This window comes from Peromyscus eremicus, chromosome 1, assembly GCF_949786415.1.
Source record: "Peromyscus eremicus chromosome 1, PerEre_H2_v1, whole genome shotgun sequence".
In the NCBI taxonomy this organism is placed as follows: Eukaryota; Metazoa; Chordata; class Mammalia; order Rodentia; family Cricetidae; genus Peromyscus; species Peromyscus eremicus.
In genome coordinates, this window is record NC_081416.1 from 101,134,305 (window position 1) to 101,156,787 (window position 22,483).

At 51.8% G+C, this 22,483-nt stretch overlaps 1 protein-coding gene and 2 long non-coding RNA genes across 4 annotated transcripts in view; 1 reads left to right on the plus strand and 2 right to left on the minus strand.

Moving 5' to 3' along the window:
• The first annotated feature begins 540 nt into the window (after window positions 1-540).
• Mogat2 (monoacylglycerol O-acyltransferase 2) lies at window positions 541-21,600 on the plus strand. The gene is made up of 6 exons (XM_059270753.1): window positions 541-659; window positions 7,617-7,795; window positions 16,698-16,902; window positions 17,246-17,420; window positions 17,955-18,154; window positions 20,655-21,600. Exons 1-6 carry the CDS (start codon window positions 569-571, stop codon window positions 20,807-20,809), a joined length of 1,005 nt encoding a protein of 334 aa, XP_059126736.1. The 5' UTR covers window positions 541-568; the 3' UTR covers window positions 20,810-21,600.
• Window positions 16,847-18,653, minus strand: LOC131917137 (uncharacterized). The gene is made up of 3 exons (XR_009380628.1): window positions 17,686-18,653; window positions 17,230-17,376; window positions 16,847-17,029 (listed from the first exon to the last, which is right to left on the minus strand). It is a non-coding gene; the product is annotated as an uncharacterized LOC131917137 (long non-coding RNA).
• LOC131917127 (uncharacterized) overlaps window positions 19,700-22,483 on the minus strand; it is a 35,656-nt gene continuing 32,872 nt past the window's right edge. For both annotated transcript variants that reach the window (XR_009380627.1, XR_009380626.1), the window contains exon 4: window positions 19,700-19,801. This is a non-coding gene — a long non-coding RNA (uncharacterized LOC131917127). The remainder of the gene's footprint in view (window positions 19,802-22,483) is intronic.

Below are 22,483 nucleotides of genomic sequence, written 5' to 3' on the forward strand. Positions count from 1 at the left end.
CGCCTTTAATGGCGTGGAGGTCAGTGGCGAACTTGTGAGCGCAGTTTTGTGGAGTGTTGATGTGTGAAGTGTGGAGGTGATCTACATGGGGTGGGGAATGGAAAGGCCCAGAACACAGCCTTTCTACAAGTTCTACTGGTTAGATAAGCAGAGGAACGGCAGATGGAGGAGACGTGGGTAGATGATTTCCTGATAGGAACTGATGCAGCTTGTTTGTGGAGGGGGACCAGGGGGATTTGGGAGAAAGGCAGGAAAGCAGCGGATGGTGAGGGACTTCCGCTTGGGGGGTTTCACTGTCCCTAGAGCAGGATTACAGGGGCCAGAAAGGTGGTTTGGTAGATAAGGCATTGCCTGAGAGAACTTATAAGGACCAAACAGGTCTCTCTATCTCCTTCCTTTTGTCTGGTCCCAGCAGAAGGATTCCAAGATTTCCTCTAAGTAAAAGGATCTGGCGTGGGCGGAGCAAGGAGGCCCTGGCGAAGTCTGGGCTGGGCTGGGCTGGGCCGGGCTAGCTCCTTCAGCCTTGAGCAGAGCGGTGTGTGGAGGGAGCCTCCGGAACCAGCTCAGCATGGTGGAGTTCGCACCCTTGTCGGTGCCGTGGGAGCGCAGGCTGCAGACCCTCGCGGTCCTTCAGTGGGTCTTCTCCTTTCTGGCCTTGGGTAAGAGGGTAGGCACCGGTACAGGGGAAGGGCCGGGCAGCCCCAGCGGTAGCACAGGATACTTGATGGGGAGATTCAGGAAGGGGCTTTGCTGGGCTCTGAGTTCCTGTGCAGAGAGGATCCCGGGGTCTGCCAGAGCCGTGTGTGGGTAAGTACGGTCTCCTGTGTCTTCGGAAAGCTTTAGTTTCCGGGAGTTGGGCGCAGTTTCCTCAAGCGCTTGCTGCAAGCTGCTGAGGGGTGGGGAAGCATCCAGTGCTGGGGAAAGCGCTCGCTCCGGTGCTTCCTGCTGCTCTGAGAGGGAAGCTCTCCGTTTTACCTTTTCGAAAAAAGGGAGCTGGAACTGAGGCCAGGAAAGAGGGGACCAGCTTCTGCTTCACCAGCTACATGATAGGGATGACAGTGTTGCCCTATGGGGTCTTTGTAGATGAATGCAGGAAGGTGGGAACCCCAAGGCAGATCTGGCCTGGCTCCTTAGGTGTGGGTCTGACTCCTGATCCGCCACACCCACTAATGTGTGGCTGCCCTCCAGCTCTGCTGTGGACCAGGAAGGAAGAGTGGCAGGGAGCACATGGGACTCTTAATCTCCTTTGCTGGCACCAGACTCGAGAAAGATTGCCACCGCAGGACTGGGATTCAGCCTGGGTCCAGATACTGCTGGCTGGCAAAACATTCACATGCTGGGTACATGTTGGTCACACACACATATGCACATGTATACACACATGTGTGTACATGCTCCCTTAGGGCCACCTCACAATTCTTCAGCTATAGGGTTCATTCCTGCAAAGTGGGCCTTCCAGGACCCTGCCTCTAGCACCCATTTTAATTGCTCTGCACCTCTATCCCAGGGTTGGTAAACATTTAAGTACCTCTGGTAGCACAGCCGAGCAGAGAAACGGCATACTTGAAAGGCCCAGGCTGTAAATCAGGTAAATCAGGAGCCTGGCCCCTGCTCCTTCCAGAGGAAGGAGGCCTGAGGGGTGGGCAGAGGGCACTGGGAGGAAGTGTGGATATAGAAAATAGCCAGTGGGCATAGAAAACAGAAGCAGGAGGCCCATGGCTAGCTTAGGTCAAAGGGCACTGGAGACCCAGAGCCACGTAGGCCATAGCCACAAGCTCACAGGGGCTGAGGGACACCAAGTTCAGCCTGCCACCTGTGACCCTGAGGGCAGGAGTACATCTGACTGGGCGAGCTTGCCCCAACCGTGCAGCCTGTGGTACCTGCCTGGCCCTGCTCTTACAGGGCCTAGCAAGACCAGGGAGTATAGCACAGACACCAGGCCCCCCCTGAGCCAGGAGGAGCGGGAGAGAAGGAAGGAAAGGGTTCTGGGCTCTCTCATGCCAAGAGTGGGCAGGTTTACTTACCCCTTATCCCGAGGGCAAAGGAGAGCCATAGACCCAGCAGGAAGTGGCAAGGTCCACTTTGTATTAAAGGTCCCTGTGCCTACAGCTGAGTTTCTGCTGTGTGGCAGATGGGAAGATCAAAGGCCGGGCAATCAGAGTGTATCAGTGTCACCAAATCAGGCCCGTGGGCCAAGACCCGCCTGAGTGTTTCGTTTTTTTTGTTTTGTGTTCTTCTCCTTTCTCTCTTATTTTTTGCAGTCTAAGATCCAAGAGTTTCTGTCATTTCTAAAAGATTAACTTTTAAACTGCCACTCAAGAGCTTCCATAACATCTTTTTGTTTGTTTGTTTGTTTTTTTGTTTTTCGAGACAGGGCTTCTCTGTGGTTTTGGTGCCTGTCTTGGATCTCTCTCTGTAGCCCAGGCTGGCCTTAAACTCACAGAGATCTGCCTGGCTCTGCCTCACGAGTGCTGAAATTAAAGATGTGCACCACGGCCACCGGCTGGCCTCATTTTTTTACTTTGATGATGATGATGATGATGATGATGAAGGAATGGCCTCCGAGCCTTGAAAGCATGAGGATCTCAGTTTGAGTTCCAGAACCTCTGTAAAAATGTCAGGCATAGTGACACATACTTGTAATCTCAGCACTGGGGAGGCAGAGTCAGGAGGCGCCCTGGGGCTCGATGGCCAACTAGCCTAGCCTAATGGGTGAGCTTCAGGCTAATGAGAGACACCGTCTCAAAAGGAGGTGGGCATCCCTCCTGAAGTCGACACTCAGGGCTGTCCTCTGGCCTCTACACACACTCGGACATGTGCATGCACACACCCGCCCACAGGTGAACACACACACATGCACACACACATACACACACACACACACACACACACACACACACACACATCGTAGCAGAGAGGAGAGGTGGAGGTGATATCCACAGATGCACTACTTAAGGGAGGTTTTAAAGAATAGTGAGGGCTGGGCTAGGGAGATGATTTTTTTTTTCTTTTTCTTTGGCCTTGAACTCATGACCCTCCTGCCTCTGCCTCCTTCAGCAAATCCTACTGGCATGCACCACCACAACCGGCTGGGGAGATGAATTTATTGGTAAAGTTGGCTGCACAAACGTGAGGTTTAGGTTTTTAGATTCCCAGCACCCACACAAACACCAGGTGGGGCTGGTGGCCTGCCAGTAATATCAACACAAAGCAAGCAGAGACAAGGGATCCCTAGAGCGAACTAGTCAAATCCATGAGCCCTGTATTCAGGAGAGAGACCCTGCCTCAACATCAGAGAGTCATAGATAGTTTAAAAAGACAGAGATCAGAGAGTGACAGGGCAAGGGACCTACAGCAACCTCGAGCCTCCACAAGGGCACCCGAACACCCATGTGCCCTCATGTGAACATACATACACACAAACATGCATACGAACCACATACACACCGAGAGAAAATACAGTGTGAGTCTAAAGTCTGCCTGTACCCAGCTTCCCAGGCAGGGAAGTGTAAAGAGAAAGAAAAGACTGTGTGATCTGAACAGCCAGTTCAGCTGGACATATGGGATGTATTTTGCAAAATGGCACTGAAGGAGCTGGGAAAGTCAATTAGGACCAGGCACCAAAGGCTCAGGCCCGGAGCCAATGCTTTCCAGATGGGCTGCTCACTTGTTTCTGTTTCTTTTCCTCCCTCACGTCTCTCTCATGGGAGAGCACGATCCCTTGGCGTTGGTCTGTGCTGTTCTTAGCTGGTTTTGTTTTATAGTTGTTGAATGAGTGAATGGCATGGGCCAAGCACTGACTCTCAGGTATTACCCTGCTAGCTTGCTGTGTGTGCATAGCCAGTGTGCACACCCTCTCTGAGTCTCTAAAAAGTCGGGGTTTAAGAAACCTCAGACTTAGTTGGGCATAATGGCACATACCTCTGATCCTGTGAATTTGAGGCCAGCCTGGTCTACATAGTGAGTTCCAGAATAGCCAGACCTACATAGTAAGACCCTGTTTCCAAAAATACCAAACCAAACCACACCAACAAAAGAAACCGCAGACTTGTAGAGACTGGGTAAAGGAAATCACCAAGCATACCCACCCTGGGCTTGCTGTTAACAGATGGAGGGATCTTTCTGGGAGTCAGGATCGCCAAGTGAGACCTTTCTGGTCGAGGGGAAAGTGCTCTCTGTTTTTTCCTAAACCTTGTTTCTTTTTTCTGTCTGCAAAAATGACTCATTCGAACAACGTTCAAACCTTTAAGTAAATGACTTCCCATAATCCTCCCCTCCAGGTAGCCACTGTTAATAGTGAGTTTTTCTTCTTGAGAGAGGGTCTTATTAAGTGAGAACCACTGCAGAGACTTTTGGGGTTGGTCCACATGGAAAGAGCTATAGCTGAAGTTTTACTTATTTATTTTACATTAATAAATTGGGGTTGGGCCGGGGAGATGGCCCAGCTGGTAACCTGCTGGCTGTGCAAATATGAAGACCTGCGTTGATTCCCAGTGACCACATACCAAGCTGGATGTGGTAGGATACACTTGTAAGGCCAGCTCTGGGACAACTAAAACAGGAGGATCAGGGGGCATTCCAGCCAACCATCCTTGCTGAATCAGTGAGCTCCAGGAGACAGGAGGATGTAGGGATGAGCTCCACGAGTCAGGAGGATGTAGGGGTGAGCTCCAGGAGATGAGGTGGGAGGATCAAGGGGCGTTCCCATCAATCATCCTCATTGAATCAGTGAGCTCCAGGGTCAGTGAAAAACTCCTGTCTCAAAAAATAAGGTGGAGGGGTTAGGGACTTAGCACAGTGATGGAGCATCTGCCTAGCATGTACAAGGCCCTGGGTTGGCTCCTCAACACTGCATAATGCATATGGACAGTGATAGAGGAAGACACCTGACCTCTGGACTCAATATGCACACCCACACAAGCATGCACATGGACACACACACACACACAAGCATGCACACGCGCACACACACACACACACACGCACACGCACGCACGCACGCACACAATTTTTTTTTTTTTTTTTGAAATAAGGTTTTCTCTATGTAGCTGAGGCTTGGCCTAAGATTAAGTTCTCCTGCCTCAGCTTCTAAGAACTCTGATTACAGGCACACACTATGGCAGCTGCTGCTCTTCTCCAGTGCAAAAAGCATAAATAAGTCAGCCTCCCTTCCTCCTTGTCTCCTGCTCGGAGGACCTTTCAGTCCCCTCCAAGGGCAGCTACATCTGTGCGGGCCTCTGTTCCTACTCATGCTGCCACTGGCTTCCAGGCCCTCTACAACTGTCTCTGAAGATATTTAAGACAAACACAAAGTAACAAAACCACCGCCATTGCTGGTCTTTCGCCCCCTGAGAGGGGTCTAGCCTAATGTGAAGGCGGAGCCCTGTACAGATTAGGGCAGATGAGCCTCTGGCTAGGAAAGAGGGCAGACACCTGGAGGGACAGGCTGGCCCTCAAAGTGCCGCTGTAGCTGTCTTTCCTTCCAGGTTTTCCACAGACACCATTTGTCTGGGTTTGTATGAATCCTCCTTGTTTTGGTGAATAATTTCATGGCAATTGAAAACAAAGGACCAACATGGACTTAATCTAAGTATTTACTAATGGAGAAGCAAACACACACCATGGGACATTATTGGAAAGGGGGTGAATTCCTATGACCCCACACGATGCTGTGCCTGGAGTAGTTAGGATGATAGTGAGAATGGGTGGGTGGGAGCAGGTAGTGGGGAGCCATGTCTCGTGACATGGAGAGTTTCTGTTTGGGAGGGTAAAGAGTTCTGGTGACAGATGGCACTAATGGCTGCAAAAAGCATGTACTGATGGCACTGAGCTGTACCTTCACAATGGTAAGGCGATGATGCCCTGTATGTTCAGTACATTTTATTAGAACCAAAAACTTCAGAACAGGGCTGGGGAGAGGATTCAGTGGAAGTGTGAGGACCAGAGTTCAGATCCCCAGACCCTATGTAAATGCCAGGTTGGCATGACAGTCTGCCAGTAATTCCAGCACCTAGAGGGCAGAGACAGGGGATGCCAGACTGGGGCAGCTGGACGAGCCAGTACTGATGGGCTCTGGGTTCAGTTAAGAATAAGGTGGGAAATGATGGGGTAACGTGAGGAGCAGTTGATGAAGATTCCCATTGTCATGCATATGCACACTCCACACACATATAAACACATGTATACATGCATACCCACCACATACAAATGCAACAACAACACAAACCTTTCAAACAAAACATAAAGTACCCCAAACACCAAACTGGAAAGCTAGTTTCATGGGGGCAAGACTTCATTGGTCATTCTGGCTGGCCCACCAGCAGTTGGCACTTCGTAGATGCTCCATGCAGGATGAGGATTTGTGGCCTTCATCCATACCCTCTGACTTCTAAATCGTTTTGTTCATGCTCGTCAAAAGCCCTCCTCCCCCACACCAGCAAGTCTGTCCCCGTACCTTCTCCAAGCAAGCTTCACAACTGGGTCTGGCTTTCTTTAAGAATCTGAGGGCTGGGGATGTAATTCAGTCAGTAGACTGATTGTCTAGCATGTACAAGGCCCTCGGTTGGCTCCTCAACACTGCATAAACCAGGCTTGGTGGACACCTATAATCCCAGGATTTGGGAGGTGGAAGCAGAAGGATTAGGAGCTTAAAGTCATCCTTAGCTACACAGAGAGTTTGAGGCCTGGAATACTTGAGACCCCGCTTCACAAGAAAAACAACCAAAACAAGCAAGCAGAGAATCTGGGGGCTGGGTGTAGCTCAGTGGTAGGGAGAGCACTTGCCTAGCGTGTATGGATACAAGGGTTTGATCATGATGCCGAAAGGAAAAACATCAGCAAATAAAAGGTATTGCACCGGTGAGGTGGGGTTGTATTCATGGGGGTGATGCTCCACCAGATGGGGTGTGGCCCCATGGACCCGCTGCACCTGAGATAATCAGGATCCGCTTGCAGCAAGGGTTACAGAACCATGGGCAAGAGAGACTTCTGCATTCACCCTGGTCCCAGCCTTGCAGTGCCCCAGGGTAACCAGGTGATGTCCCCACAACACACAAACCAGAGTGAGCTGGGTTTGGAAACAGAGAAATCTGGGGTGGCTGGGGCCCTGGCCATGTAGGTGGGTAAGGTGGGGCAGGAATTGGAGATAGTGCCAGCTCACAGAGCTGATGCCTGGCTGAGCTGTCGGGCTGTGCCTGGCAGTAATGGGCGCATGGCAGGGTCTTTGGAAGGAGTCTGGGCTTAGCTGTGGCTGAGGGTGGACAGAAAAGGGCCAGAAAGAAAATTGTCTCCTTTTTCTCTAGGATTCTCAAAGGTAGAAGGCAGAAGTTGATTCAACCCATGGCTCCATTTATGGAGCGCCTGGTGAAAGCATATGGCCTTCCTGGAAGTGGGGGCAGTGTAGGTTGAGAGATCCAGTGTAGTGGGGGAAATGCCTTTAGATGGCCTCATGCCAGTGTGGCATGTCCTGACATGTGAGGCATGCAAGCTGGTCTCCTCCCAGTGGTGTGGGCTATACAGGGAGGGCAGCGCTGGCATGGGGGCACAGTCATGGAAGAGCTAAACTGGAAGAGCTAACTACCTTCCTTACAGCTCTCAGTCTCTTGCTTCTCTTCCAGCCCAGATCTGCATCGCCATCTTCATAGGCCTCCTGTTCACAAGGTTCTGGCTCTTCTCTGTCCTATATGCCACCTGGTGGTACCTGGACTGGGACAAGCCTCGGCAGGGAGGCCGGCCCATCCGGTTCTTCAGACGCTTGGTCATCTGGAAGTACATGAAGGACTATTTCCCTGTCTCTGTGAGTACCAGGCTTTGGAGGTCAAAGGGCCCCTGGGCCACTCATCTCTGTGGGGACAGGGGGTTCTGCAGAGCAGAAGGCTGGCTGGGGGGCAGGAGCCTGAGAGGCCCGTGGAAGAGCATCGTGTCTCTCTGGCTGTGTGGCTTGGGGCCCATATGGTCACTGATGAATAAATGTGGCTTGAAGGGGATATGCGTGTCTTATAGGGGCAAAGCCAGCAGCAGTCAAGGTTCTGGGTGAAGGTGATAAACAGCAGGTCTTAAGAGACCCCACATTATACTCAGCAGATAGGGGGACCCCAGGGTAAAACCTGAGTCACACAGTGAACTCTTCTACAGACTTTTACTTTGGTCACACTGGGCACCCCAACCAGCTCAGGAAGCCTCTGGACAAGCTCCTGGCTTCTGCACTGGTATAGGACTGTGTCAGAGTCTGTTCTGCTGTATCACTGGCCCGCAGTATATCCTTAGGCAAGGCTTGGCCCATGCTGGCCTCAGTGTCCCTAAGGATCAGCAAGCAGTATGACATCTACCTTGAGTGTCCTCAAATCCTGGCACTTTTGATTCACGGCACTTTCAGATCATTGTGAACATGTGGCCTTGAAGGTTGGTCCTGGGTGGAGCAGATTCCTGAACCTGAGTGAGCAGACTCTGGGGCTCCTTCAGTAGGATATAGATAGACGGGACTCTGAGAGGCCCAGGCAGTGCTGGCTGACTGGTGGGGTGAAAAGGCAGTGGGGAAGTGCAAGGCCAGGCCTGGGTACTTGAAGCATGGCTTACGGAGCTCGACAGACTAGATCCTAATCCAGATCTGCCATGTAGTGTGAGCCTGAGGCGGGTTGCCCAGTCTCTCTGTGCCTCTGTTTTGGTCATATTTAAGAAAGAGATAGCTGGGCATGGTGGCACACACCTTTAATTCCAGTACTTGGAAGGCAGAGGCAGGAGGAGCTCTCTGAGTTTGAGGCAATCTTGGTCTATATAGTGAGTTCCAGGACAGCCAGGGCTATGAAGAGAGATCCTGTCTCAAAAAGCAAACAGAAATGTTGCTGTACACCTTCCTGGACAGTGTGGATTCCAACAGACTGTGCAGACAAAGTCCTCAGACAGCCTAAGTAACAGCTGTTCTCACACCATGTAACCAAGTCAGTAGGACACTGCCTGGACCCTGCACGCTCTGACCTTTACCCCCACCCGACTTCTTCCTCCCCGTGTAGAGTCCCGTCCCTTCCTTTGGTCCGGGACTCAAGTCCTGAGCTATCACAGGAGGATGGGTGGAAGAAACAGGCTCACAGAGGTTAAGCAACTTGCTTGTGTCATGGAGACTCCAGTCAAGGATCCTACCCTGTGCCTTTAAGAGTCCTGTGGCCCCACAAGGGCTGACAAAGGCTGGGTGACAATGGCATGCAGGAGCTCTCCAGTGAGCAGAGCCTCCAAGGAAAGGGGCTGGGGAGGAGCAGGAGGGGCTAGCAGAGACTGTCACTCAAGGGCATTGAGCATCTTAGTGTCAAAGGAGAGGGAGCCTGGACTAGCTTGGGGGACTCATTGAGTGACAGTCACCTCTGCCCCTCAGATGTGTATATTCTACAGGGACTCCTAGTATCTCACAGCACAGCACAGCACAGCACAGCGCTGTGTTGGGACCCAAGAGCAACCATGGACACGTCTTGGACAGAGTCCGCAGTCCCCACCCCAGGACCTCTGAGCTCTGTGACTGGACTCCCTTCCCTGCCTCACCTCTCTCCCCTGTGTCGGGAAGGGCAGAGTTCTCTGGGAGGGTGTGCCCTCCTTTGAAGGTGTAAGTGGCATGAAGTACAGAGTCAAAGGAAACCTGGTGAGTCCTGACCAGGTGAGTCCACCAGAAGAAAGGCTTCCTGAAGAGCGGACCTCACTGGCAGCGGAGAGGAGCTTGTCCAGAGGCCCCCTGAGCTGGGTTGGGGTGCTCAGTGTGACCAAAGCAGATGCTAGCCTGAGCTGTGGCTGGAGAGGCGGCTCAGGTCAGTGGAGCCCCCTAGAGGCTACTTCCCAAAACTAGGACGGCTAGCTGACATTTTCCAGGTCTGGGTAGCCCAGGGCTCTGGAGGACATCTGCTCCTTCCCACTTGGATTCCCAGCAGCAGGGCTGACAGAAATGATAACGAGGAGGTCCACGGTCTTCCTGATCCTTCCACAGCCAGGGGGCTCCCCACTTGATTTGCAGAAATTCGAATGTTGTTTATTACTTACCCCAGGCTCTGGGCAGAAGTGCCAGCCAGGGGCAGACGACACCAGTAAGTGGCCAGCAGAGGGAGAGATGCTGGCCTCTTAGGATGTGCCTGCCTTAGAATGGGAGTGAGCAGGAGAGGACTGTGGCCTGCAGAATTCCTTTTCCACTGACCTCCAGGATACCTTCCCTCTCTTCTGGGCACTTTTCCTTCCCAGCTCTGCTGACACCTCCCGCCACCATCCACAAGCCTCTGCATTCCCTATCAAATGCGGTCGTCTTCTGATGATTTTCAGGTTTTGATTATTTGTTACTAAAATTTTTACACACTAGCTTCCAGGGGTGGAAATATCAAACAAAACTAAGACATTATGCCTGTACCATAGAGCTTTCCAAAGTCATCTGTACTGCTTCCCTAAGAGCTAATGGTGAGGAGGAGTCAGGTGGTTTCCTAGAGGGAACTGTCCCTACCACATGTGAAAGATGGGTCCAGGAGTTGGGTGTCCCTATGAGGATTTCATCACCCAGAATAAACACGCTCTACACAGGCCAAGACCTTGGTAGGAACCAAGTTCTGTGACCAGGACCATGACCTGGGGTCAGGAAATGCTGAGCACATCACACTGATCATTGTCAGAGTCAGCTTGGTACAATGCAGATCACCTCTCACCCCACCCCTGTCCCTGCCCCTGTCCCTCCCAGCAAGTACCTTCCAGGAGGCTTTCTCAATCCCTATTGACAATCGGGACTAGATAAGTCCTTTGTTCTGACTGGCATCTATCTACTATGTACCAGTACCAATGTCCACAGACAGACGGGGTGGGGGAGATGGCAAACTCCATCCCCTTAGTGAGGACCACTGCTCCAGAACCTGTGTTCTGGGTCCTAAACTCTCCCCCCGACTCATCCCTCCTTCCCTCTACCCTAAGTCCAACCAAGAACCTCTCTCTTCCTGCATTCCCCTGGCTCCACAGCCCCCACCCTGTATCCTCCCTCACAGCCAGATGGATGGATGAAGGAAAGGCTGGATATTCTATCTGCGCCTGCTTGTAGTTCCCCGGGTGGCCCTGGGTCCGGTTTTGGCTTCTCCAGATTCTCAGCTAAATTCTCTGCCCCACCTTCCTGCAACACAATGGAGTCATTTGGCTGACACTCACTGACATCTATGGATATATCCTGCATATCCTACGGTCTGGGTTCTTGCCTGGCTTTCTTTTCACTTTTCCAGTCCCAGGTCTCCGAATGTAAGCCATGTCACCAGTGCAGGGGGCCTAATCGGAGTACACCCCACTTCATTAATCCCCAACACCTTTTACACAGAGTTCTGACAGGGCTTTGCACTTGGGGCCTGGATGCCTGGGCTCTGCCCCTTCATTAGCTGTGTGAGCCAGAGAAAGACCAAGGGTCTCAGTTTCCCCCTCTGTACACTGGGGTGCTGATACCAAAAATGTTCTCAGGGGTGACAGCGGAGGACAGAGTGGGTTGGTGTGTGTGCTGTGCCTGGCACAAAGTTGGTGCTGGGCCTGTTCGTCCACTGAGACACTCTTTCCAGCTCCCAGGCCTCATACAGGCTGCAAGTCTTCAACTGTAATAGTCTCGGTGGTAAAACTTACAGTACTGTATGGACCATAAGAAACACACCTTCTATTAGATTTGCAGAGTGTATCTTGATAAGATGTTTAAGATGGAGGGGAAATAGAGCTTAGAAATGAAGGATATATCCATAGATGTCAGTGAGTGTCAGCCAAATGACCCCATTGTGTTGCAGGAAGGTGGGGCAGAGAATTTAGCTGAGAATCTGGAGAGGCCAAACCCGGACCCAGGGCCACCCGGGAAACTACAAGCAGGCGCAGATAGAATATCCAGCCTTTCCTTCATCCATCCATCTGGCTGTGAGGGAAGATACAGGGAAGTTGCTCCAGCCCTACATACACACATGTGCCCACCCAACCAGCCATACACACATGCATACACATACATACACACTTGCACACATCCATATACACAAGGAATTTACACCCAAGGCCAGCACCAGATGTACTGAATCAAACCCTGTCTTCCTGCCAAGTAATCTATGTGCACAGGTAGGCCACGGACCGCTTTTCCTACATGAGAATATTGATCCACTTGCCGTTGGAGCAGTTGAATAGGCTGCTGATGCGGAAGCCTGGGGGAGGGACCTGGATTTTGCAAGGTTGACTAGAAAGTTGCAAAGCTACTGAATACCCTGTGTCCTGAAGCAAAGGCTTTCTGGATCCCTCCTGTGCTCTCTGAAGGAGATGGCGGGTCTCAAATCCAAGTCACCTCTGGTTTGGGGCGATTCTCCCATCCCCTCTGCCCTCCATTTGCTCACTTGCGCAAGGGCGCTCTCACCCGGCAGCCAGCCCCTAGGACCCTGGGAAGTGTCACAAGCTAGCAGTACTGGTGCTTGGTGTGTCCCAAAAGAGCCGAGAGGACAGTGGACTCTGGAGCAAGGGAGCCTCAGAAGGTCTGAGAAGGCACAGGGCACACGTGGAGAGACAGGGCTGAACTAGTATAATAATGCCCTGTGTGATGTTCGGGTCTTCTGTGCGGGCATGGAGAAGGACCTTGCAATTAAAAGCAATATTTCAGAACCTTCCTTCAGAACTGAAAACACGTTCATACCTATCAGGCCCACGTTGTTCCTAACAGCCAAACAGCAGAGACTGCTCAAGTGTTCAGCAGCTGATAAACAAAATACAGTCTGTCCATATGATGGAATATTATTTGGTCATTAAAAAAAAGGAGTGAAGTATTGATCTGTGACACAGCATGAAAGAGACCTTGGAAATAGGCCAGTAAGTCCAAGAAGCCAGTTACAAAGGTCGTATGTGCATGGCTTCGTTTATACACTGTCCAGAACAGGCAAACTGGCCGAAGGACCGATTAGAGCTTACCAGGGCTGGGGAGAAAGAAGTGAGTCAGAATGGCATGGGTTCCCTTCTGGAGCCGTGAGTGTGCTCTAGATCAGTGGTGAGGTCGCACAGCTGTCCGGAGTGCACCCGACCACACATGTTCAAGCCTGGATCTTATGGTTTACAAACAAGACACCAACAAAAATGAGCGGTCCCAGAGTCCAGCAATCCGGCTGCTCTCTTCTCTCGCCCCCACTGCCCAGTGCCAGGCCCAGCCAGGACTTCTCCAGACACCCACCACCTTGCTTGGCCACCCTCCCCTCCTCTAGTAGAACTGACGGGACTGCAGAGGGACCCGTGTACTTTACCAACTCCCCTCTTCTTCCTTGGCCTCCTGGGAACCTGCAACAAGCCTGGCAGGGAAGCGTCACCGCTGTCCTGTTAGCAAATGCAACCAAGGCACCAAGGAGCTGGGAGCCAGCCAGGCACAGCCCTGAGATGAGCCCTGGACTCCCAGCTTAGGGCTCTCTCTCCTGCGGTGGAATCCAGGTGAGGACAGGATTGGGTTGGAGGTGCCTTCCTTCTGAGGGAGCTACCTCTGCCCCTCCCACTGGCTTCCTTCCTTCTCTCCCTCGGTCTGCTCTTCCCAAAGCGTCTCCTCTCTCCCATCATGTGTGGCCACATAACCTCTGAGCTTCACAGGGAAACAGGGAGCAGCAGGACAGTTAGCACAGTAGAAACCACCTCTGGGAAAGCTCAAACTGGGCCTCAGTGGGACCACAACCACCCTCCAGTGCACACACTTGCACGTGTGCCTGTAAATACGTATGCAAATGCCAGCTCACTTGGTCCCCATCCTCACCAGGATATTTCTCTGTACACAGATGCTTCGTTATCAAGGGTGCAATTATTCATTTGTTCACTTATTTATTTAAAGTAGTGATGTGTTCTTGTTCAATATCCCAGAGAACAAAAAAGCAGGCATGAAAGACTCCATTTTAGGACTAGAGAATGGCTCAGGCAGTAAAGCACTTGCCTCACAAGCCCAGGGACTCGAATTTGATGCCCAGTACTAGTGTAAAAACGCCAGGTTGTAATGCTCACTTTAATCCTGTCACTGGGGTGGAAACAGAGGACCCCCGGGGTTCGCTGGCCAGATAGTCTAGCCTCACTTGTGAATGCTGGGCCAAATGAGAGACTCATGTCTCAAAGGACGTAAGTGATACCTGAGGTTGTCCTCTGACCTACACACACACACACACACACACACACACACACACACACACACACACACACACACAGATTCCCTACTCCCCATTCTAGGCATATCCATCACCCCAGATCCCATCCCTGGTTGCAGCAGACCATGAGTGTTTGGTGCAGTCATAAGCAGTGGTGTTTCTTCTCCTCCACTGCACACTCTGCCCTGCTTCTTGCTGTTCACGTAACACGCCATCCAGGCTTGCTTCATACTCCTCTGTGGCCGTAATCCTCCCTCGTCTGCCTCATTCCCAGTTTGCCCAGACAAGCCCTGTTGGTGGACAAGTTTCTGATGTTAGCAAAAACTGATGCTTCCATGAGTGGCAGGGCTCGGATGGCATTGGACCAGAGTGCAAACAATCCTGTAGGCTAAATCATTCCTTGGCAGTGGAGCTCCTGGGATGGGAGATCTGTGCTCTTTTGTTTGCTTTTTTCATAAATGTTCAGTTGTTTTCACAGAGGTGCAGAATTTAAATAGCAAGCGTTCCCACGTATGGAGCAAGGAATGAGCAGCATTGGCAGGATCCTGCGTAAGCTAGAGCCCTGACCTTGCTGGGGTTTCTATCATCTCCTAGGTCCCCTCTGTACTAGGGGAAGGGGCTAGGCCTTGTCTGGGAAGGCAACAGCCCCTCTGCCTGTGGCTCCTGCAGGCCTTGGAGGGAGGGATTTGCCATGCTCTAGAGGGTTTTGGTGGACTCTGTGGTAAGGGGTTTTCAGAGGTCAACTCAAGATTGAGGACAGGAGGATTGGAAGCTCTGCAGCCCGGATGGGGACAGGCTTAGGACCTCATTTCTACTGTCAGGATGTTGAGGCCAGCTGCTTCTATGGCCTCAGAGATAGCAAGAAGCATGCTCAGGGAGACAGCTATCGTGAGTTTCAGCTTGTTGACGGGGTGACAGTTCACCTAGCAAAGCTTAGCCAGTGGAAAGGGCTGCCCCTCTCCCAGGGGGTGCAAAGTCCCTGCCACCAGTCCTACCAGGAGGCCTCCTGCCTAGGGCATGCCAGGGGGATATGGGCTGCTCTCGGCTCCCATAGCTGTGGCTCCCAGAGCACAGGGCACTGAGACAGAATGGCAGAGTGGGAAGGGATTGGTGCCACCTAGAACACAGCCTCCAGCAACGGTCTTTGGACTTGGCTACCACCCAGGCAGATCAGTGTGTGTGTGTGTGTGTGTGTGTGTGTGTGTGTGTGTGTGTGTGTGTGTGTGATGGCCCACTAGTAGAGATCAGAGAACAATCGAAGAAGCTGGTCTTTGCCTTCCATCTAATTTGTGACAGGGTCCCTGCTGTTTCCTTCCCGTTCAGGCCAGGTTAGCGAGCCCTCCAGCTTCTAGAGAGTCTCCCGTTTCTGCCCCCACATCACTGTGGATGATGGCCATTCATGCCGTGTATCTGACTTTGACATGGGTTCTGGGACTCCAGACTCAAGCCCTTGCACTTACACAGCTAATGCTTTTACACAGTGAGCCATACCTCAGCCCCCGCCATACCTGTTCCTCACCCCACTTCACCTAGAACTGTTTGATGGCATGTGGCTCCCATTCCGTTTCCGGTGGTAACTCTGGGCCCCTGATGCTTCAGGCCTGACCAGTCAGGGTAAGTTTCTGCCCTGGCATGGCACAGAGAGTTAGTAAAGTTGGAGTTAGGTTTGGCCTGGGGACAGCAGAAATACTCCCATGACCCACCAGTTCCACAGGACGAGAGCCAATCTCAGGCCCCAGAGTGCTGTCAACAAGATCAAAATCTGTTCCTGGTCTAGCTTGTAATCACTCACTTCCCGGGTGGATGGGCCAACTTGTCTTTTGAGTGAGGTTGAGATGAGTGATGCCAGCACGGTGATGCCCCCTTGTGGCCCTCATATCCTTCACTTGTGTCTTCACTACCTTCCTATTGCTACAAAGAGACACCGTGACCAAGACAACTTATAAAAGGAAACACTTAACCAGGGGCTTGCTCCCAGTTTCAGAGGGTTAGTCCGTGGTCATCATGGCAGGAGGTATCGTGGCATGCAGGCAGGCATGGCGCTGGAGTAATAGTAGGGAGCTTATCCTCAAGTTGGGGGCAGAGAGAAAGCCAGACCAGGCCTGGTGTTGGCTTTTGAAATCTCAAAGCCCACTCCCAGTGACACACCTCCTCCAACAAAGCCACACCTCCTAGTCCTTTCCAAAACAGTTCCACCACCTAGGGACTAAGCATTCAAATATATGAGCCTATAGGACCTATTCCCATCAAACCATCACAGCATCCTACCCAGTAGGAATTCCGGTCCCTTTTCACTTGAACCTCTCAGCAGAAGGGACAGGGTCTTCCTGGGACAGGGTCAGATATTCCAGCTTCACATAGGCGTGGGTGAACAATTTGCCCAAAGCCAGCACCTGGTCTGTGAACCCTCCAGCACCAATCTATCACCCACTGTCCCACACAACACCTCTCTCTGCGGAAGCATCCAGGAAGCTCAGGCTTATGATGAACCTGAGACTCTGAGTCCCAGAGTAACACAGACCGGTAGCAGAGCCAGGACTGGCATGCAGACCCTGCTGCTCATCACCAGCTTGCTGTCTCTCGCAGTTGGTCAAGACGGCTGAGCTGGACCCTTCCCAGAACTACATCGCAGGCTTCCACCCCCATGGAGTCCTGGCCGCAGGAGCCTTTCTCAACCTGTGTACTGAAAGCACGGGCTTTACCTCACTCTTCCCAGGAATCCGCCCTTACCTGATGATGCTGACCCTGTGGTTCCGGGCCCCCTTCTTCCGGGATTACATCATGAGTGGGGGTGAGTCTCCTCACCCTGGCCCCAAGTAGCTCAGGAAGATGAGGCTGCTGGGTAGGCAGAGGCATCTGGGAACAGGCTGTCAGTAGTTCTCTGTTCCTTCCAAGTGCTTGTTCAGCAACAGCAGAGGCTAGACCCAAAGAAGAACTTCCTGCATCACTGTGCTGGGAAAGCCCATGCTGGGGTGGGAGGGGGAAGAGGGTGCAGAGATCCCCAGCTGGTGGGGGGTGTTATTGGGGGGATCCTGGCTCTGTGAGCATTGTTGATGGTGTCTTTCTTGGGCTGTTCTCATCTTCACAGTCCCGCCCCTTCGCCTGGTGTCTGACCCACCTTGCTCTCTCCCTAGGGCTGGTCACATCCGAAAAGGAGAGTGCTGGTCACATCCTGAACAGGAAGGGCGGTGGGAACTTGCTAGCCATCATCGTTGGGGGCTCCCAGGAGGCACTGGATGCCAGGCCTGGAGCCTACAGGCTGCTGCTGAAGAATCGCAAGGGTTTCGTCAGGCTTGCCCTGATATATGGGTATGGAATTCTGGGGACAACACTCTGGGTTGGGGAGACAGCAAAGATGATGATAGATTCTATTTTGGCAAGGAGATTCTCAGGCCATATGACGAAAATTGTAAGTTGGTGCCTCACAGCCAAGTTTCTAGATACATTTCCGTAAAGGAGACTGGGGGAATCAGTGGTGAGAAGGGACATGTTTCCTGCTGCTGGTGTGAGCCCTGAGACCTTTGGGAATCTGGAAGGGTAGGGTCGGGAGCTTACTGCGGAGCTGCTCACCCACCGTGGGGAGAGGCATCTTTGAGGAAGCCGAGCAGCCAGCTGGCACAAGGAGGAGATTTTTCTAGGTGAAAAGTAAAAATGTTTTGCACTGAGGACGAGGCTCTAGAACCTTCTGATCTACCTGTCATGGTAGCCACATGACAGACTGGGGGCCTGAAAAGGCTCTCTGAAGGTCAGAGAGGGCTCAAGGCAGATCTGCTCCAGTTCGTGGTGGGTGGCCTTTCCATCTGTGCCTTTCTGGATTCTCCCATACTCCCCTGTGTCCTCTAGGGCAGCCCTCGTGCCAATCTTCTCCTTTGGGGAGAACAACCTGTTTAACCAAGTTGAGAACACATATGGCACCTGGCTGCGCTGTGTCCAGAACCGACTACAGAAGATCATGGGCATCTCTCTCCCTCTCTTCCATGGCCGCGGTATCTTCCAGTACAGCTTTGGGCTCATGCCCTTCCGCCAGCCCATCACCACCGTAGGTGAGCTGAGATCCAGACTGGCCAGGGCAGGCTGCAGGAACAGGGCCTGGGCTAGATGCTGCAGGGAGCTTGAGGGTGGGAAAGATACGCCCTCATCCTCATGGGACTCACATTCTAGATAGGGATGCAGCCCACACGTAGATAACCCTACCAGAGGGAAGTCTGGGATAAGAGCTGTAACAGACATAAAGGTACTGATGGTTGAGTACTTATTCTCAAGGAGAGATACTGATGGCTGAGTACTCATTCTCAAGAAGGGACAGCAGGGGACCTGCCATGTGTCAGACATTACACTTGTCATTTGACATTCTCAAGCTTGTTTTTTCCTAGCAACCTTTGAGGTAGGGTCTATTATCTCCATTTCATTGATATAAAGTGAGGTCCAAAGGAGTTAAATAAATTCCCAAAGCTCACATTGCCTTTGAGGGACAGAGCTGAGGCTGTAATTGGAGTCTATCTGACCTTCGTTAGGCCAGAGAAGGAGGGGTTAATTGTGATCCGGATGATAGAGTGAGGCTTGTGAAAAGAAAGCAGAGAACAGAGATGTTAAAATTCTGTGCAGGGATGGGGAGATGGCTCAACTGATAAAGGACTTGCTGAGCAAGCGTCAAGATGTGAGTTTGACCTCCAGTACCCACATAGAAGCCAGGCACAAGGCCCGGTGGTATGCACTCTAATCCCAGGGCTGAGGGGACCGAAATAGGAGGACCTCTAGGTCTGGTGGCTGGCAGTCTACCAGTTGGCAAGCTCCAGGTTTAGTGAGAAACCTTGTCTCAAAAAAATAGGATGAAGCATGATTGAGGAAAATGCTCAACATTGACCCCTAGGCTTCACATATGCTCACACATGCACACAAACACATACATGTACAAAAAAGAATGTTTTAAAAATCTGTGTGCCAACTAATAATCAATAGACTCTGCATTAGACTCTGGGGGCTCTTCCTGTAAGAAATGAACATGAGCTTGGGTGTACAGACTTAGCACAACTTTTCAGCTATTTGCACTTCTCTTTTGTTTTCTTCTTGGATTCCCATTTGACATTTGTAGAGAGGACTCTGTTCATTTCAACTCTACCCATCCATCTATCCACCCACCCATCCATCTATCTACCTACCCACTCATCCACCTATCTACCCACCCATCCATCCACCCACCCACCCATCCATCTATTCATCCACTCATCAATCTATCCACCCACCCATCCATCTATCTACCCACTCACTCATCCACCTATCCACCCATCCATTCATCTATCCATCCACCCATCTATCCACCCACCCATCCATTCATCTATCCATTCATACTCATCCAACTACCCACCCATCCATCCCATCCATCTATCCACCCACCCACCCATCCCATCCATCTATCTATCCACCCACCCATCCACCTCTCCATCCATCCATCTCTCCATCCATCCATCCATCCACCCATCCATCCATCTATCCACCCACCCATCCACCCACCCATAGTTGAGCACAGATTTGGTAATCCCTGCATAATGCCCTTACTGGTTCCTATGGTGATATCAGTCCTCATGCATTTGTTGCTGCTGCTGCCTCCAGAGATATTTCCAAGAGGAGAGGGCACCGCTTGCACAGCCACACAGATTTAGAAGTTTTATAAGAGTCTTCCTGATTCTTCCCTATGACCATGGAGCATTACATATCAGTGCACATGGCAGAGAAGAAAGAAGGGCTACCTGGGCTGTGACACCCCCACCCCAATTCTAGAAGTGCAGGCACCTCCAGTTCTGACACGTTGGACCCTCAGAATCACATATGTGCACCCCTAGCATTTAAAATCTAGTACTGCTTCCATCTGGTTACTTGGATCAATGACTTAACTTCTCTGAGCCTCATTGTATCCAGTAGGAATAATGACAGGTTTTGTTTGCCTGGGACTAAGGGAGAGAATGCACATAAAGTGCATGCATATTGCCCAGCATACTGAAAGCTGGCTGTTAGTGTACTGAGAGTCTGGAGTGAGTTGTCCTAAAACCTTAGAATTCAGTACCTGAGGGGAAGGGAGATAGCTCAGTGGTAAAGTGCAAGCAAGAGGAACTGAGTTTGAAACCCCAGTACCTATGAAAAAATCTGGGTGTGGTGGCATATGGTTTTAATTCCAGCACTCGGGAAGCAGAGACAGAAGGATCCCTGGGGCTCACTAGATGGCCACCCTAGCCTAATCAGTTAGTCCCAGGCCAATGAAAGGCTTGTGTGTCCATAAACATGGTTGACGGTATCTGAGGGACAGTACTGAGATTAACCTCTGGCCTCCACATGCATATACCTGCACATGAACGTACACTTATCCACATACATGGGGGGAGGGAGAGCGGGGAGACGGGGAGATAGAAAGCGAGCCCAGAGTATCTGAAATCAGGAGAGCAGGGAGTGGTAGTGGGACACCTTGTGGGGTGACAGTAAGGGGGTGGCCCCTGCTCCCAGGGTTCCTGAGACTCACTCTGGGCCACTGTCCTCCTCTGTCCCTTGCAGTGGGGAAGCCCATACAGGTGCAGATGACACCACAGCCCTCAGAGGAGGAGGTGGACCAGCTTCACCAGCTCTATATCAAGGAGCTATGCAAGCTCTTTGAGGAACACAAACTCAAGTTCAATGTCCCCGCTGACCAGCACTTGGAGTTCTGCTAAGCGACTCCAGCCAGAGGACAGCTGCATCCGAGAGCCTGCAGGAGTGTTGTGATTAGGGGGGGACTTCCACAAAGCAGTGTCCAGTGCACTGGAGGTGCTGTGGTGAGAGGGGACTTCCACGGCCACCCTGGACTCCTAGGAACTCAGCTCCAGCTGGCAAGATGGGAGAGGAGGCGGATCCTAGCCCTGGGACTTGCAGCGGCAGCCAAAGCTCTGCGGTCTCCCTGTCCCTGGCCTGTCTGCCCATCTGTAGGATGGGGAAGAAAAGCAAGTAGAGAATCATTTCTGAGGTCTCCACCCACAGTTCTGATGTCACTCAAACATGACCAAAGGACAGCCAGGGAAAAGCAGAACACAATTCTTCTTCCCCTACCCTCGAGTGACAGTGTGAAAGAAGCCAGCACCCCAGGCCTCCCCTGTCCATGTCCCTCATCCTGCTCCCTGATGTCCCTTCTTCCCCTCTGAGCTGGAGAGAGGTGTAGCTAACTATGCCCTGGCACCCATCCTATGTTCCTTCTAGATCCTGGGTCCTCTGAGCTATGACATCGATACCAAAGGAGCCCAGAAGGGAGTTAAGGAAGGCAGAGCTCAGTCCTCCTTAGCTACCTGACTATCACTGAGGGTAGGTCTCCTTGCCATCCTTCTGAGTCTCAGTTTCCCCAGCCTTGACAGCCTGGGAGCCTCGGTGCTCACATCACATGGGCTCTATTAGGGAGCCTCTTACTCATGCTTTATAACGAACTCCAGCCCCTGTCTTGGCACAAAAGGGCAGCTCCATACATGTTACCTCAATAAACGAAACGATTCTGTTTTATCTCTCTTCTCTTTCTTTCTCCCAACCAATGGGGCCGACAAGCCTCAGCTTAAGCCCTAGCCTTGTCCTGTGGCCCCAACCTCTCCTCAGAAGCTGAGTCAACTACGTTGTAGAAGACCATGTCAGTCTCCCCTTTCCCGGGGACTGGTCACCCCGAGTTTTCCACCTTGGAAAGAAGGAGGAAGGGACATGCCTGTGGGCAGACCAGCACATTGGAAGCCAGAGATGATGCATGGGTAGCTGTGTGTCTCCCGGGTGGGCCACACTCTGGCCAAGAGAATTCTGGATTCCTGGGTTGGAGATCCTACACTGGCAGGAAAGCCCAGGGCATGGCTGGATTGAAAGAATGCCTGACTGGCCCTCCCCTGTAATGGGGAGCAGAGCCCTTCCATGTAGGTACAGTTTCTATAACCCCTGGAGAAGTGTGCATTGGGATCCCAGCCCCAGCCCCACCTATCTCCTCAGCAAATCAGTTACCTCTAAACCTCAGTTTTAGCATCTGACACAAGGATGGCAATAACACTCTAGTGTGAGCAGTTCCCAAGCTTGGGGTCACACCATGCCCTCCATGGAGTGCTGCACAGTACATAGAAATTAGTAGTTCCATAACATGCGTGTTCAGCACCTTGTACAGGCACCTGGGATTGAGAAGAGATGGTGTGGGACAAGACTCAAACAAGGTGTGTGGTGGTGCACACCTTTAATCCCAGCACTTGGGGAGCAGAGAAAGGGAGATTTCTGTGAGTGAGTTCGAGGCTGGCCTGGTCTACATAGTGAGTTCCAGAATATCCAGGGCTATGTAGAGAGATCCTGCCTCAAAATAAAATGAAATAATCCTACCAGGAGGAAAGGGCAGAGGA